This window comes from Anneissia japonica, unplaced genomic scaffold (genome assembly GCF_011630105.1).
Source record: "Anneissia japonica isolate Jap-2015-1 unplaced genomic scaffold, ASM1163010v1 scaffold288008_len1385354_cov213, whole genome shotgun sequence".
NCBI classification, from domain to species: domain Eukaryota; kingdom Metazoa; phylum Echinodermata; class Crinoidea; order Comatulida; family Comatulidae; genus Anneissia; species Anneissia japonica.
The window spans coordinates 557,444-575,822 of NW_022720123.1; the positions used below are offsets into that span (position 1 = coordinate 557,444).

Consider the following 18,379-nt stretch of genomic DNA (forward strand, 5'->3'; position numbering starts at 1 on the left):
GTGCTGCACCATGTATGTGTAGCACGAAACTAAATAGTAATAAATATGTCTAATCAAAGCTACTGTTGAACCTCTCATTTTTTGCCTTCCTGTTTACTTGTTTAGGCTGTTTATTCTAATCCCACTTAGCCTAGCCTATTGTTTCTAATCATGCTTGCATGAAATTCTCACTTTATACTATCTGGCTTTTTCAACCCTCACTCACTCGCCACTGAGGAACGACTAGTGTTGTCCGAAAGCTCTGGTTCTATTTCTGGCTGTTAACTTACGTTTACTTTTTAGCTGTTGCTTATCATTTTTGTATCTCTACTGAGATCCAGCCATTGTTTCCCACAGCATTGTTGTTTTCCAGTATTTTGCCTTTTAATCTATATATATATACTGTATATATATAGTAATATATTTAATACATAGAACATTCTAGAATTACATCTGTGACCAAGCAAACTGTGTAAACCACATTGGTAATTAAAGGAGACACACAGAAAGAGAACATGTGGAAAGCTCTAGGTTCTGAAGTATTGTTCTGAGGCAATAAGCCCATTGGTTAATTATGATTTAAGGTGACCAATAAGGAACTTAGGCAATATAGAATGCTCTTGAATGCTTTGGACTTGTACAGAGAGGGTTATATAAGCCGATAGTTTTATCTTTCTGGGGCTCTTTTTGTATAGTGTATAGTCAGGAGAAAAGGTTTGTTAGGGGAAGTTTGTAGGAGGAAAGTTAGTCAGAGAGCGAGCTTGTTAAGGAGAAAGTCTGTCAGGGGCGAGTTTGTAGGGGGAAAGATTGCAAAGAGCGAGTTTGCTAGGGGGAGAATGTTGTTCCCAAATGTGGATTCTAAAATTTCCTCTGTCATTCTCTGTTGCTTTTTTTTTTAAATTTTTTTATTTATTTAATTCTCAACCAACAGACATAAGAACCTCCACTAACAGGTTGGAGAAAAACATATACACATAGAAGGAGACAAATAATAACTAACATCAAACAACCTTACTAATTTTAAGCTTAAACGAGGATAAACTATCATAAAAAATATCAATTTCATCAGAACAACTTAAATTATTATATGTAACAGCTAATCTTTGAAATAAACCTCTCTTAGTTACGTCAACCCGACCAAATGGAACATAGATTAAGTTTCTAGTACGAGTACTGTACGACTAGGAACGTTAAATTTAAACAAAGATACAAGATTACAATCAAATGCTTGTGGATGTCCAAGGCTTACACAGTGATACACTGGGGATGACTTGCAGAGTTTAGGCCTATTGTAAACAGGACCAAACCAATACATAGAAGGATAGGCCTGGCCTGGCCTACAGTAGGAGGGGGAGAAGTCTCATTCAATATTATATTCTCTTAGTGGATTATGACCGGTTGAGCCGCCGACAAGTTGAGCCGCCGGTCATTTCTATGGAACGCCAAGCACGTCTCTCAGTGAATGTAGTGCGTTAATTGCGGCGTATTTCAATTAACTTATTCGTTCTTGGTACCTGTACGTTTGGGATGTATTTCAGTTTATTTACTCAATTATTTCAATTTATTTAATACTCGGTTTTTGCACTGATTTATTAAATATTTTTGGGACGTATTTCAATTTATTTACTTGTTCTTTCTATCGTTTTAACTTAAATTTTGTGAGTATTTGCTCAGTCAGCTTGCCAGATAGTAAAAAAAAAAACTCCATACATTCTTATCATTTATCAATAATTTAATTAAATAATTTAACAAAATAATACAAACAACGAATAAGTTAATTGAAATACGCCGCAAACCAAACGTAAATAAACACATTTTAATACGATTTTGCAATTATACAACTTCATTTATTTTTATAAAAATGTAGTACATAAAATAATTAAAATTCTAATTTTCAATTACACAATTATACATCACAAACGGCAATACGAGCAAATCAACGACTGACAAGACTGTGGGATGAATATGTAGCTGGTATCCGGGGGGTTCATTCACTGATGACATCGGCAAGCCGACTACATTCACTGAGAGACGCGCTTGGCGTTTTAGAAATTACCGGCGGCTCAACCGGTCATATCCCCTCTTAGTTAGTGCAAGGCAGTTTCGTGCACAGATTTCCATTCAGGTTGTGAACTTTGTTGTCGAGTACCAGTATCATGATGAGTGGTGGTGTGGGGGGGGGGGGCATTGTCAACCTCATAAGAAAGAGTGGACCTCTGCTCAGAGTCTCTGTAGACCCTGGCCTAGGCCTACCTATAGGCTAGGCTAGGCCTAGTAGTAGGCAAGGCTCGTCTAGCTTAACGACCACGATACACAACAACGAAACGAGAGAGGCCTGGCTGAGCTAATAAAGCCCTGTTGGCCATCATAGGGCAGGGTGCTGACTGGACTACTAACTCAGGCTGCGTAGGCCTAGCTAGGCCGCAGTATTACTAACCTAGGGCTAGGCCTAGTACAGGCCTAAGGCATAGGCCTAGCTGGAGACCGGAGTGGCAGTGGCCTAACCTAGGTCCTACGCCTAAGTTAATGAAACTAATTACACCCGTCAACTCACCGTCCCGAATATTTCTTGTCTGTTCCCCCCTGATCGGCTTTATACTTCCCACTATTTTGAAGAACCATTTCTATTTAATGCTTTACACAAATGATATTAACCATAGGAGGCCTATCCTTGGCCTACACAGTTACATAGCCCTCTTAAGAAACACAACTAGCTTTGTTCTTGGCGCGGAATGAAGAAGTCAAAGTTCAAATACACGCTTGAATAATTATTCAATATTCACCATAACGTAAGATCCGCCCTTTTTAAAATACCAATAAGGAAACGCCATAATTCAGATTGTAAGTCAATCGTGACGTAATCACCGTAACTCCCAATGTTATTTTCCTATGAAAAACAGTATAAATCAAATGAATATAAAGAAGTTGATATTTAAACTGTCAATGAATTACAGGTCAGAACGCTTCGGTTTCTCTGATTTACAGACATTTAAATTCTTCAATAAATTACCAATGGATTAGTAATGGCTTAGTTTATGCAGACAGATCTTAAATAATTCCAAAATCTTTTTTTTTTATCACCATACACATCCCGAGCCTGGGAAATATTTTTTCTACTAACCGACCCGGCTGACTGAACCTTATCGCTTTTCATTCTAAATGTCAATGAATTACAGGTCAGAACACTTCGGTTTCTCTGATTTACAGACATTTAAATTCTTCAATAAATTACCAACCAAAGGTTCTATGCAAAATACTGTTTAAATTAATAAGTCCGATAATTTACGATCAATTTAGTTTCGCTTATTCTAATAAGTAAAAGATACATGGGTAATGGATTAGTTTATGCAGACAGATCTTAAATAATTCCAAAATCTTTTTTTTATCACCATACACATCCCGCGCCTGGGAAATATTTTTTCTACTAACCGACCCGGCTCACTGAACCTTATCGCTTTTCATTCTAAAAAAAACCCCAAAAAATCCCAGCCTTGACAAACATAATTGAAAAAGTACCACAATGATACTCAATATCCTCTTCAAACATTTAATCTTATTGAGAGCACGCCATCATACAAATGAAGTATATAGTTTTTGACTGTGATTGACTGACCCTGACGGACTTTCTTTGTGACTGTGGTGGCGTATTCTATCAAGGAGTATTACGTAGACATTGTAGACATAAATGATAAACGATGGTCTCTAAAGAACAACTTGTATTTCCTCTTTAATTGTCTCAGGTATATCGGTATATGTTTCCAATATGCAGGACTTGGAAAATTTGGTGACTTCAAGTATTCCAGAAGGAAGAGAGAAACTTGTCAAAAACTCTTTAAATCTTAACGAAATAGCAACGAAAAGCGAGAATGATTTCAAACAGGTAGGCGTGATGATACTTTTTAGTGATATGACAACTTTTTTTTATCTATACGTTATGATGATCATATCATTGTTAATATTCTACGTCAGTTAAAACATCCATCAGAATTCCCCTGAGGGAACTTCTTTTCTCAGCAAGTCTGTCAGATGGAACAGATATGGTACTAGCTAACAGTATCAGCAGGTGACAGCGTCAATAAATATACAACATATACATTAATCTATAGGATCAAAGCTATTATTTTAATAGTTCATAATAATGTCTGCTCTTAATGTTAGGATGCCGTAATAGACCTATGGATATACACCATTGCTAGCCTATTGTCTTGGAAGTGTTTAACTTTGAAATTTGATGTGTTTTCAACGAGGTCACACTATGTATATACTTAGACCCACTAATACTAAAACAGGAACAGAATCCTGTTGCACGGTTTAGTGGTTGTTCATCATGGAAGGCTATTCATGTCTTGGAAACCGCAATTCAGTTGCAAATGCGGAAAACTGGTGGTTCGACGCTTTTATTATATTATACTAATCATCCGTTACAGTTGTTGTTCGAAACACCATACCGTAAACATGAGACGTACGGTATATGGCAATGACTATCACTGTAATTCTTTCACTCCATTAATAGTTGTCGATTGTAGAATCATAAATAGGCGTAGCCCTATCTATACTATAGAAATATGAAATGATATTTGATTCTTAATCAAAATAAAGAAATTACGGACTTTCGGAGGATCGGCAGTGCCTTACATAGACTTCAAGGCAGCGGCGGGCGACCGGTAATAAAAATAAAGAAAAACTTTTTTTTTTTTTTTCTGAAATTTTCACTATTTCGTGGCGGCGGGTGCGCTAATTGGCCAAAGCTAAAATTTTATTTTTATTTGAAATCATCAATATTGCTGGGCGGCGGGTTCGCCCAGCAATAAAGCCTCGTCTAAATACTTTCTTTCCACTAACTCGCACTCACAATGGTGATTGCTCTCAACGTTAATATTATTATAAAGGTAACATACAGTCATGACATGAAACACGAACTACTCTATAAGATGTCAATATATTTGTTATACGATTTTTTTTTATTGGTTTACCTTTCTTGTTTCTAAAGAAACTACCTCAGTATTTTACTTAAGGCCTAAGGCCTACCTTTACTTTATTTGTCGGTGGATCATAGATTGGAGGTAATTTATAGAAAAAACCATGAATTTAAAAAACATAGATGACTTGCATTTGACGTCACATTACATACTGTAAGGTCAAAAGTTTACCCTCCCAATTAATCATTTGTTTTGTTTAAAATTCTACAGGCCCGCAGTAAAGACACTGAGAAAGCTGTTGTGGAGCAGACAAAAAACTGTGTGACGCACGCGTTGGCAAGCGTGGCGCAGCAAATCAATAATCTGGTATTTGACATTAACAAGCTTATTGAGGAAGAATCTCGCGAGATAACAGCTTTACAATATGAAGTGAATCAACTTGAAATGGTAGGCACACATATCTATTTTTATTTCTTTTAGTTGAATCATACCGTGTGTGTGTATATATGTATATAGGCATATCTGTCTCTTATACACATCTAGATGTGTATAAGAGACAGGGCCTACACAGTTACATAGCTGACTCGTTGCTTCAATTCCTTGTTTTAACGTCTTTTATATAATTTCAAGAACACACGTGGATTTATGACGATATATATATATATATATATATAGGCCCTATATATATACATATATGTATGTATATGTGTATATGTATATATGTATGTGTAGGCCTATATGTATATAATTATGTGTATATATGTATATATATATTGTTTTAAGAATTGCATGGCGAATTAATAATGTATATATATACATATATATGTATATAAGTATATATGTATATGTATATGTGTATAGGTCTACGTATATATGTATATGTATATATGTATATATGTATATATGTGTATATGAGTATATGTATGTATGTATATATGTATATATATAGGCCTATATATATATATATATATATATATTGTTTTAAGGTTTGCATGGCGAAGTAATAATATATATTAATGCTTGCGGTACAACCAATAACGACAATATATTTGTATATACATAAATGTATATTTATGTTTCAAAACAAGATATGAAGCGAATATGAATATATATATATATATATATATTCGTATATACATAAAGGTATATAAATTTTTAGTTATTGTCTGTTATATATTTCCTTGCTATAATTTGCAGAAAGGGAGAGCTTTCGATTCAAAACAAGATATGAAGAGACTGTCTCAATTCATCTCATATAAATTCAAGGAAGGCAACAAGCGAAAGTCCAGACGATGCAAACGTGTTCGGCACTCAAGGCACAAATATCACTCGACAGCCATTGACTATAGTGTGCTGGATAAGGTTGGCCATGGTATGGTATTTACACCTCCAAAGTCTAATGTATTCAACCCCTCATCCATATATGAACCACCAAGCCCTGGACCCCATAACCATACCAAGAAGTTTTCAATCGCAGATCCAATCTGGAAGTCCCCGATTGAAATCGCTAACAAATCTAAAAAAAATGAACCAATCTACGATTTTAAAGTCACAAATAGCACATCGAGTATCTCTAATCTCGGAGTCGGAGAAAGCATTTACAGTGATATGTCTGTCGTAGAGAGCTTTTCCACATCCAGCTCGCCTTCATCGTTACGTCTTAGACTCGAGTCCGATTCTTCTGATTTTGTCCAAACTCCAAAACGCAAAGTATCAAAATATTTTATGTTCATGAAATCAAATGAAGGCGAATATGCTAATTTCAATGAATATATAACCGGCACAAGTATGGAAAACCAAAACGCATCCTCTTCAGAAGGTTCAATCAAAAATTCCCATGACCCTATGGTAGATGATGAACCGATATACTCTGAACCACCATTGGAAAGCGATGTTACACTAGCATTAAAAGAACTTGATGAGGCTACTAACGGAAATGAATACATCTTAGACAAATTCTTGTCACGAAACAATTCGAAAATGAGCCAAATAAACCAACCCCGATCAATTCCGCATCGGCCTCCAATTAAGCCGTACATACACTCAGTTTCCAAAGCGTTAGACAATGAAGAGCCTCCGCCTCCAACTACTGCACCGCCTCTTCCACCAACTACAGCACCGCCTCCGCCTCCGCCTCCGCCTCCATCTACATCACCGAAACCGCTTCCATTTACAGCACCGCCTCCTCCGCCATCTGAGCCCAGTAAAAGACCTCCTTCGTCGGTAATTCATCCTGTGACTCCCAAACCAGAAGGCTATGACAGAACGACACCTGGTAAACAGTTGGGCATTCTTTTACATGAACAAGTTAGTATAATTAAAGAAAATTTAAAGCCGATTACTCCTGTAAAGTGCCCCCAGAAATATGTATCTGCTGACGACGATGCAGTTAACGACATTGCTACACAGATATCAAAACGCATGTCTTTGAAACTAGAAGAATCAGGAAAAAAATCCGAATCAACTTTACCAAGCAAAAAAGAACTATTCATAGCACAGCCGGAACCTCGTGGACCTCCTCCTCCTGTTGCACCTAAAAAAAGGCCTCCACCTACAAAACCAAAAAAGCCGCGTCCTATTTCCGAAATTGGTTCATCATCGATAAACTCGAGACAGGAATGCCCTTTAATTGAAAACGTAAATACATTACGTACCTGTGTAAACGATACACCGAAGATTCCAGTTCCACCGAAAACAAAACCCAAACCTAAAAATCGGTTTTCAATGACTGAATAAGATGCCTATTTGTTACTATACTATTACTACCACCCACCACAATCTCCATTACCACCAACACCACCACCACCACCATTATCAAAACCACAATGCACCACCACCATGTTTAGCCTTTTTTATTCCTCAATATTTATATTGTTATATAGGCCTATAGCATAGCATATGTTACTTTTAATGTGGGTCTAAATTATATACAAATTAATCAGACCCATCAGAAAATGACACGTACCGTTAACGAAAAACGCAAAATCGAATTCATCAAATTGCTTTATTGTAGAACCGTACGCAGTGTTATAATACTGTATTATTTGGATCATGTAATAATTCCAATGTCACCCTCGCGCGAGCACATTAATTAATAAATAATAAATTGGTAATATATTGTTAGCATTCGTCAATAATAAGAGTAACAGTGACATAAGATGAAACAAACAAAAGAAGTATTATAAACACAGTATAGGCATATTCTATATTTAATTGATTCTCATTTAATCGTGAGTGACTTGGAAGTAAAGTTTTGTTGAATTCACTCTTGTTTGGCAAACTTTGAACCGAGCTGTTAATGCAACTAAGACTAGCCTTACTGTATTTTGAAATGAAATGTTCATAATGTAATCGATCTAGTGTATAGTGGGAATTCATCACACTAAAGCCGGAAGGTCGTCGGCCGATTCCATGAAGAACGCAACGCGACGACGTGCGCGCAACGGATCCTTTTAATGATGATTCGTTCAGACCACTGCCGCCGACAGTCAGCAGACGGCGTCGCGTCGTCTATCGCTCACGGGGAGCGGAGTTGAATTCGTCGTGCGACGTTCGTACGACCGTCGTAGGACGCAGTGAGTGCCCGGCTGTTCTGTACGTGATGATCATGTTTTTCAAAACAATACGGAATTTTGTTTTAAGTTAGAGTAATTGTTTTCAACACATTCTGTTATTATAATATATTCTGAAACAATATAGGCCTACTTTTAATTACATTTCAGTACAACATTGAGAATGAGGTGGTAGAATCCACATGTAGGCCTATTTAGCTTGTTCTTAATTTAACACAACATGGTAGTAAGATCTGTATGTTTTAGTAATTAAATTTATCGTCATTGTTATGTAAACTAAACATAGCATTTAAAATAGCAAAATCCTTCACTTTAATAATTTACGATAATCTACCTCGTTCTCTTGGTGTATATCATACTATGTTGTTCTCTATTACAATATAATTATGGTATTAGACAAATACAAAGGGGAAACTTAATATATCAATAGTTTAAACCAATATCGGCAAATCATGTTTTCCATATATGGTGGAACTGGCCTATCTAAAAATGCTTTTGCAGCTAGTTACAGCTTATATAAACTGAAAATATACCTTTATTCATTGAATTATAACCCATTTTATTATAATTATATTCTGATATATTATTCTGGCAACATTTCATTTACAGTATCAAAATTTAGTTTTATGTAATTATAATTTATGATAATTAATTATGTGCTTAGGTCTGGGCTCAATCAGTTGTGCTATTGTTGCTCCACTAATCTACAGTTGAATTATTGTTATGAAACTAATGGGTAATAAAGAAAAAGTCATTTCACTACTAGTCAATTTTACGAGTTTTTAAAAGTACATTCGAGTCGATTCATCACTTTTCTCATAATTATATCTTGACTGTTTAATCTTCTTCCAAATTTTAACCATGCTTTCATCTTTAACATCGAATTTTGGAAGGTCGAAGTCTCGCTTTCTTGGGTTATCTAGGCGATAATGTACAAGTCTAAGGTCAGTTCTTGGATTAGCAGATCGAGTTTCTCCGCCAAGTTTTATAGCATGAATTTTAAAATAATGTACGTTCTTTGGTTGGAGTATATTCTTGTCGCGGCCTATATTCTGTTCAGTAGGATCCGATGAGCGCCAACGATTACGCTCAATATACGTGGAGGCTTCGACCGTGGAGTTTTGTGGTCGTCCAAAGAACCAATTCTGCACCCGTATGGAACCTAGTTTCTCGTAGTCTAAGTCAGCCAGATAGTCTGAAATTTTAGGTCTAGTTGGATCCATAGGTTGTATATATTCATCCACATCTATTTTTATCATCCATTTTGTGTCATGTTTATGTCGCCAAATACAGTCATTCTCGTGAGCGACCTGTATTTCTAGATATGTTTTCTCCTTGGATGGCTCATGAGCCCATGGAATAACTGTTACGATTCCTTGCTTTATATACGTAGTTACTGTCTCAGGCAGTGTACTGTCACGTCCATTCTGGTTGTCATATAAATAGAAATGCTCTACACCCATAAAATTGTGGTAATCAATCCAATCAGGAACAAACTCATCCACATCATTAATCATTGTACACGCGGCTAAAAACGTTTGTTTAGGCGGTAAAACATTAGCAGAACAGACGGTAAAGTTATCGTAGGAAAAATCGTTCTTTATAGGGAAAGGAACAACTCGTTCTAGTGACATAGTGAAGTTAGTTTGAAGAATATATTGGTCCGGTAAAGAACATGTTATCACAACCACGTACTGTGCTAAAGCTCCAAAGCTTCTAAAATCATTGACTATCGGATCTGAAACAGTAGCATCACCATTCTCAAACTTGCATATAAATGTATTTTTATGCCATGTGTCATGAAGTAATTTCACACCAACCATAACGACACTCTTAGACACAGGGTCCGAAAATATGGAATGAAGTGTTGGCATGTCACCCTTTGCAAGTTTATTCCTGAAGAAACACATTTTGTTCCGCGGTAACGAATACGTATATGCTGACGCGTTTCGTCTAATATCCAATACGGTGTTGTATTCCCGAATGCGTTTCATCTTTTTATCGGACGCTTTCTTTTCACGTTGTAACTTCTGTACCTGTTCAGTTAAGGTACCGATCTTATGGTTATAGTAAATGATAGTTGCAATGAAAATGATAATAAAAAGTATAACAACTCTCCAGGCGTTCCTTGGGCCATCACGATAACCCAACAGGCGGCAGAGCAACTTGCTACGTCCCATCGAATTTCACAAGCAAAGTTATCGTCTGTTAATCTGTTTAATATCTGGATAAAGAAACATAGAATATATCAATAAGCCATGTGCATCGTTATTATCATTATTATAGTCTTTATCTTTATCATTGTCATTATTATCATATCAGTATTATCATCATAATTATAATTATTACCGTATATTTCTGAATTTTTCTTTTTAGCCAGTTGTCAATGTTGTAATTAATTTGTTATGATTATCAATATTAGGCATACTATAGACTCTGAACGTCAATAATTATTTATTATTATCACCATTTAATTTTACTATTAATATTTATTGTATAAGATATATCATTTTTAGTGTATTATCATATTAATATTTTATTGGTAAGGGCTACACTATTATCATTGTAATTTGTAGAATTTATTATTGTTTTTGAGCCTTAGTACCGGTATTATTTTAACATGAATTGCAATTCAATTCGGTATCATTCAAGGTATTAACTCCACCATTTGCAGCATTAATATAAAAGGTCATTCCAATAAAATCTTAACGATATATTTTCCGTGTTTTTTTATATCAGCACAGTTAAGAATATCCTTTTATTAAATCTAGATTATATATTCTTGTTTGATCGATTGAGGGAAGACTTCACACAACTTAAAATATACCCCAACATTACACATGTTACACAAATACCATTACGTTACACTCATACGCCAAAATTGGCAAAGGTTCATACTGAAAACAAGAAAATATCGATTAATATTTTTTTTCTCAGCCTACTTTGTACTGTATGAATGTTGGCTGATATTCAGGGCCCCCATAAGTAAATGAAAAATGTGATGCTTTAAAAACTAAGTCACATTAAGAGGTTTAGGGAGTGGAGATGTAATTATTTCTCTTTATTGCATACAAAAGAACAAAAAGAATACAGGTACGATAGTACCAAGAAAATAGGAGCCAATAGGAGCCAAGAAAAATAGCCAAAGCTAATCGAGCTTGAGCCCTTTTCAAATTAAACATTAATACAATACATATGATAAAATATAAATTAATAGTATTAAAAAATGTAAAAGGCATCATACTTAATATTCATTAAGCAAAATGTTTTTTTGTTCTTGAGGTGGTCTCTTTCAACTCAAATGGCAAGGAATTCCACAATTTAGCACCAGTATAAGAGATTCTGAATTGACCTAAATTGGTTCTGCAGTTGGAATTAGCTAAATTATAATCACTGTTAAGTCTTGTTCTATGGGTATGGTTAATGTTACTAAAGTAGTCTGTTAAAGTATGTGGCAATCTATTGTTAAAAAGGTCAGAGATGAAATTTAAAATAAATAATTTATGTAGTTTATATACGGTATGTCTATAGAATTCGAAGATTATAAAATAAAGGTGCAGAATGGGTTTTATGATCTGAAAATGTAATACATCTAACACATATTTTTTGAGTGCGTAAAAGTATTTGTTGGTGTGAATTGTATGTGATGCCCCATACCTCAATACCATAAATCAGATTAGGTAATATAAAAGAATTATAAAGCATAATGTTTCCTCGATGATTGAAAACACAGGACTCAGAGAATGGAAGACAAGCATCTTAACACAATAGCTACATCTTCACTCTTACGTTTCACGTAGGCACTACATACCCAAAGGCTGACAAGCTGTCACATTGAAGCACTTAGGTAAATTGCTAGGCCTACTCAATTCATCATTGAATTGAATTGAATTGAATTATCAAACAATGCGGTAGATAGCTAGGCTGAGTACTGTGCCCTGCGTAAATAATATAGTATAATAAAAACATATGCTAAACTTACTCATTCATATTAATTTCCAAACACCAACAAATAAAATCAGAGCTATTGGATTTCTTGCGTTCGAAACTAAGTTATTGTCGCTCACAACATAACCGGATGTTTGCGAACGTTGTTTTCTCATACAAATTTTGAGACGGTCAATTTGTTTAGACGTCGCCATTATTGATTAACTCTGTTGTCCGACAATGAAATTCTCTTATTGTTAAGTACAGTACTGGACGTAAAACTATTGAAGCCCTCAAGTTTTCGCACCATCTATTGTCCATTAACGAGATTATTCATGGTTTTTCTTTCGTTGGTAAGTGTAGTACTGTAGGCCTATAACGGGGAGTTGAGGGAAAACTTTACACCATGGGTTTAGGATCCATTATGTGTTTCAAGATGGAGAAGGGATGAGCATATTATTTTATAACCTGCCACCTAGAACAGGACTACTAGGTGGTACGTGTTAAACCAAATTGGTTCGACAAATGACCGGTTGGGATTGTCTCCAGGTCTTGTAGGCCTATCTGTTGGGTTCGGTCCATGCGATGGTACATTCGACTGCTTCTCAGTAATTGACCTATGCCTATTAAATAATAGGCCTCAGTATAATATAACTAAGTCAATATTATACATTTGAACTGACGATAACTAAGTCGTTGAATATAATAATAAGCCTCAGTATAATATAATCTGTTTTGGAGTACTGAATACCAAAGTTGGACCAAGCTTGTATCTTTAACTATAAATTTAGGCAATTTAAAGTAAAGAAAACTAAGTCGTTATATATTATAATTTTGAAGTGACGAAAACTAAGTCGTTATATTATACCAGTAGGCCTCAGTATATTATACAGTAAAACCCCTAATAAGGGGACACATCCTCTTAATAGGGGTGTCAATTGAATAGATGTACCCCTATTCAGGGGACACTAACACAAAAACGTGAAATTGTCCCCATAATACGGGTTTTTGGCATGTTTTCGTATAATGGTGACAAGATGCTTTATAATTTTATTTTAATTGACCTAGGAATGAGTTACAGTTTGATTATAGCTAATTTATAACAATAATTTACAATGCAAAAAATAATTCATTTAAGATATGAAATTAACAGATATGTAATTAAAACTACAAAATTTGTGTATGTTCCCGCTATTGTTTCTTTATTCGAGTGCAGTGTTAATGACTAAATATTTATTTATTTATTTTTTAATATTGAGCTTTCTACTGGATGCACAAGATAGAATAGACCCCTACTATTAACAGATATTACCAACTTAAAAATCAGGGTGTAGGCTGTCAGGATAGATTAGAATCTTAGAATCCTATATCAAAATACACAAAATAAGAAATCTCCATGGTTAATGGCCAAAATTGACAAGATTTTATTTATACGAAGTAACACGTAGGTATCCAATGTCAATTCTAAGGATGGAAAAAAATCTGGTTTGATGTTTAGTTTATTGCTCAAAAAGTGTAAAAATATAAGTTTGAATGATTTTTTCCTTTTGTGACTACTGTAGTTGTTTTGATACAATAAAAAAAACTGTCCCCTGATCAAATTCAATTGTATTAATTTGACCATTTTGCACAATCAAAAAGTGTTGCCGTCCCTTTAATAGAGGTGCCCCCTTAATAGGCAGGACCGGATCCAGAAATGTCCAAAAGGGGGGGGGGGGCGGAAATGTTTGTGTTCTAGACGCCCGAACATAACATTTGAGGCATTCTGGGCTATCATTTTTTCTTTTTCTCTCTTTTTTTTCTTTTTTTTTAACCTCTCAAAAGGGGGGGGGGCGGGGCTGCCCCCCTAAATCCGCCCCTGATAGGGGTTGTCTGAGAATTCGTTTTGGAGCACTGAATACCACAGTTGGACCATACTTGTATCTTTGACTATAAATTTAGGTAATTTGAAGTGACGTGACCGCGGATTGTCACCACGGTAATGTACCAATCTCATTTCTTTAAATGGATTTAATGATTTTAATTCACCTCCTAATTTTATGGCGTGTATTTTAAAATAATGAACATTCATTGGCCGCAAAATGTTTTTGTCATGCCCAATATTCTGTAAGCTTGGTTTTTTCGATCGCCAAACATTCCTTTGAATTATATTTCCTTCTGGATTAAGTAGCTTTGGTGGTCGTCCGAAAAACCAATTTTGAATTCTAAGTCCACCTAAGGAGTAAAGTTTTGGATCCGTCAGATAGTCAACGATTTTAGGTCTTGAAGGATCCATTGGCTGAATGTATTCATCGACGTCTGTTTTTATCATCCATAATGCGTCATGTCGATGCCGCCATAAACAGTCGTTCTCATGAGCGATCTGTATCTCAAGATATGTCTTATTTGGTGACGTCGTGTGTGCCCAGGGAATAATAGTTACAAATCCAGAATTTATAAACGCCCTCAATGATTCGTTCATCGAACTTTGTCCACCACTGTCTGCATTGTCATAAATGTATACATGCTCCACACCCATATTCCTGTGGTACATTAACCATGGGGGTATAAATTCGTCCACCTCTTTCACCATTGTACACATCGCAAGGAAATGCTTTTTGGCTGCTCCTGACTGACAGATTGTTAGGTTTTCATACGCTTTGGTCTCCACTACACTGTTTACGCCGCCAACGTCCACATAATCAATACTTGAGATGTTCTCTGGTAATACTCGAAGATTAATCTTGAAACTCGATCTTGTTTGATATTTCTCCGGCAGTGGGCATGTTATTATCACTATGTACTGAGGAAGCCATCCGAAACTCAGAGTGTCTGCTAAAATAGGATCATTTTTAGTAATTTTTCCATCGGGGAATTCACAAATAAATGTTTGAAAATGCCATCTCTCTTGTAATAACTTTAAACCATTGAATGCAACATATTTTCCTATGGGATCCGCAAAAAATGAATGTAAATTTGGCAACCCAAATTTTTGTAATTTATCCCTAAGATAACATGAACTGTCTGGTGGATACGTTACTGTGTATCGTGACTTGTCCAATTGAAATTCTCCAATTTCTCCTTCAATAAGGTTCCGAATGCGTATATTTGCCATGTCTTCACTAAGCTTCACATCGTGTGTATTAGCGTCATCTTCTACAATGTCATGCTTTTTCGAATAAATAGGGCTATAATATAGGAAAAGCAAAATGCCGAGTACTACAGCAGCGATAGCGGTGATAGGTCGACTTTTTCTCATACTGTTCTTAATCTAATACGAAAGAAATGATAAAGATGTTGAAAATCATCGAGTTAAGCCGATCAATAACACGGTTAGGCTGTAAAGAATGTGTTGAAACATGTCATTATTCTATGATTGAAATTACAGATGGTAACATTGTGTCAAAAAAATGTAAAATAAAATAACATTCATGATGTTTCGTATTTATTATTCTCTTATAGTCTCAAACTAGTATTCTAATAGCCGCACGAACATTAATGTGATTCCGAAATATGTGCCATATTTTCCAATATAATCTATTAAAATTGGTTTTTCCTTCTGCAAACTATTATAGACCTCCCTAAAAATAGATAAATTACTTTTTTTTAACTTTTATTTAAGCCTCGGAATAAAAATGAACAAGTTACGATCTCGATCAGGTAATTTCAATATATTTATATTAACAGCTAAACATACCTTTGCAATGTGAATCACTCCATATTAAGTGAGAACAGGAAACATCATTGTTCATTTATTAACCTTAAGTTCGATGTAGTTTGCTTCTTGGCTGACCTGAGACTATGGTACTTCTTATACAATTAAATGTGTGTGTGTGTGTGTGTGTGTTACTGGGACCTCACTGTGTTTACACTCCTCTTCAGTTGATTACAAAGGTATACAATTACGGACCAATATGATTCAAGTCATATTGATTCTAGCAATGACGTTAGAACCAAGTATTCTTTGGCAAGAACTTATGTGGCAGTCCAGTGTACACATCTGCCTTAAAAAGCCCATTGGAATGATCTGGAAACACTGCTCTAAGCGCCTCTCTACAGATGCTCACTAAGAGTCGTCACGGACCACGCAACAATTCAGCGCAATGGGTTGCTCTCCTACCTTTACTTTTAGGCTACTAAAAATGGCTTCACTTTGAAATCCTAATAAAGTTTATAAATCAACGAACGAAGGAGTGAATTATACAGAACTATATTTCAAACAATTTCATTAGCATATATTTTAAAACAAGATTTTTTGCTGCATTTTGTTTATATAATGGATCAATACCGACTGAATTGAATTAAACAGAAAAACAAAATACACAGGCCTATATCGGGCCCGTAGCGTGACTTAATTTGTGAGAGGTTCGTTTCAGTGGAAAGTGGACCATTCGGCTTGAATGATCTCCGATACTCTGGAGAACATTGTAAATATATCTACGAATATCATTTTTTCGTTTTTAAATGCGGACCTTCTCCAGTTTTTGGGCGGTTCGTCTAACCCCCTTAACCCCTCACCCAAGCTACGGGCCTGCTATATATTACATCTAAATAATGTTGCAAATGGTGCTCTGTCCAGATTGTGAAAAAATTTGTTGACAAAAAATTGTTTCATCACATCAAACACCTCGCCGACAACATATCACTCCTGTTCTCTCTCTCCCTCTCTCTCTCTCCCTCTTCACTGGCTTCCTGTCACCAAACGAATTTCTTACAAAATATTATTTTTCATTTATAAAACTCTACATTGTCAGGCGCCTTACTATATTTTCGATGTTACTCAGTTACGCTTCCAAACCTGCTATCGTTCACTTCGATCCACGTCTAGCTCTTCTACACTTTCTACTCATATTTGCAAGCTAAAGTCGTACGGTGAGCGCTCTTTTAATGTCGAAACTCCTAGACTCGGGAACTCATTAATATAAGTAAATCTCCTTCCATTTTCCTATTTATTGCCAAAAACTCATCTTTTCTCATCCATCTAATTGGTTTTCTTTTTGTTGATCGTGTTTTTTTTTTTGTTTCTTTTTTCTTTGTCTCTTCTCCATCTTATTTGTTTCTTTTATTTAACTTCTTTTGGACATTTGTTGAAAGCGCATAGCGACCTAGTATTATGCGCTTTACAAATCTACATCCACTAACATTACCATATATAGTCATGATGTGCCTATATATAATATGGTTTTGATGTTACATCATCATGACCATATTTAGGCAATGTCAACAAATATAGCCTTGGGAGGGCTTTACACTATCGTTTGTTTTCGTTGGGAAGCTTTTGAATTAATAAATTAAAAGAAAAATCTTTAGTGAATGAATAAATTTCTTCTACAAGAGAGAAATGACGCACATAATCAACATTTTTCGTCATATTAGATTGTAATCGCTTGTTGTCGCGAGTTTGCAAGAACGTATCTTGTATATGATACTTGTTCGGCATTAGGTGTATAGTCATATCCTGACCAAAATCAAACTTCCCTGATATTTTATAGGTAAAATAAGAGTTCAGATTCAGTGCATGTTGTCGTAATAACATCCATTCCCATCGTGAATACTGCGTGTCCTGTCTGTAACGTCACTGTCTACGATTATTAATAAACTGAGTTGGATTTATGAAAATTAATTTCAGAAATTCCGATTGATGGTTACATAACTATATGTTGTTATACGGTGGTATTTCATTGTTGGCTCAGTCTATGTCGATTACACTGGTATAATTGAAGAAGAGTTCAGCACTACAATAATAGGTCTATGATATAATAGGTATATTATGCCACTATTCTAGTAAAACCGATAGGCCTACATTTCATAAGGTACGTACAAGTCTTGGCACAGTTATGCAGATCGCGTGTTACTTATGAGGCGCCATCTGTTAACTTATTATTTAGCAAAAAATAACATGGCTTTTTACGTTATATATTTATATATTATTTTATATAATATATAATATTTTATATAATATATAATATTTTATATAATATATAATATTTTATATAATATATA

At 35.2% G+C, this 18,379-nt stretch overlaps 4 protein-coding genes across 6 annotated transcripts in view; 1 reads left to right on the forward strand and 3 right to left on the reverse strand.

Moving 5' to 3' along the window:
* LOC117111251 (DNA polymerase epsilon catalytic subunit A-like) overlaps nucleotides 1-2,698 on the reverse strand; it is a 28,697-nt gene extending 25,999 nt beyond the window's left edge. For both annotated transcript variants that reach the window (XM_033254162.1, XM_033254161.1), the window contains exon 1: nucleotides 2,534-2,698. In XM_033254162.1, the coding sequence (XP_033110053.1) occupies nucleotides 2,534-2,601 (68 nt within the window). In that variant the 5' untranslated portion in view covers nucleotides 2,602-2,698. The remainder of the gene's footprint in view (nucleotides 1-2,533) is intronic.
* Nucleotides 1-7,734, forward strand: part of LOC117111252 (formin-like protein 3) — a 14,457-nt gene extending 6,723 nt beyond the window's left edge. Inside the window, exons 2-4 of the mRNA XM_033254163.1 lie at nucleotides 3,720-3,859; nucleotides 5,169-5,345; nucleotides 6,096-7,734. Of these exons, the coding sequence (XP_033110054.1) occupies nucleotides 3,743-3,859; nucleotides 5,169-5,345; nucleotides 6,096-7,634 (1,833 nt within the window). The 5' untranslated portion in view covers nucleotides 3,720-3,742 and the 3' untranslated portion in view covers nucleotides 7,635-7,734. The remainder of the gene's footprint in view (nucleotides 1-3,719; nucleotides 3,860-5,168; nucleotides 5,346-6,095) is intronic.
* Nucleotides 7,735-7,888: 154 nt separating this feature from the next.
* Nucleotides 7,889-13,230, reverse strand: LOC117111253. Its single transcript, XM_033254165.1, has 2 exons — nucleotides 12,453-13,230; nucleotides 7,889-10,694 (listed from the first exon to the last, which is right to left on the reverse strand). The coding sequence occupies exon 2, from the start codon at nucleotides 10,648-10,650 to the stop codon at nucleotides 9,253-9,255; it is 1,398 nt and encodes a 465-aa protein (XP_033110056.1). The 5' UTR covers nucleotides 10,651-10,694; nucleotides 12,453-13,230; the 3' UTR covers nucleotides 7,889-9,252.
* Nucleotides 13,231-13,798: 568 nt separating this feature from the next.
* On the reverse strand, nucleotides 13,799-16,233 carry LOC117111254. Of its 2 annotated transcripts, none has more exons than XM_033254167.1 (2): nucleotides 16,074-16,233; nucleotides 13,799-15,714 (listed from the first exon to the last, which is right to left on the reverse strand). In XM_033254167.1, the coding sequence occupies exon 2, from the start codon at nucleotides 15,633-15,635 to the stop codon at nucleotides 14,244-14,246; it is 1,392 nt and encodes a 463-aa protein (XP_033110058.1). In that variant the 5' UTR covers nucleotides 15,636-15,714; nucleotides 16,074-16,233; the 3' UTR covers nucleotides 13,799-14,243. The 2 variants fall into 2 exon arrangements, with proteins under 2 accessions (XP_033110058.1, XP_033110057.1); XM_033254166.1 differs by having other exon boundaries at nucleotides 13,799-15,647; nucleotides 16,074-16,230.
* Nucleotides 16,234-18,379: the final 2,146 nt, after the last annotated feature.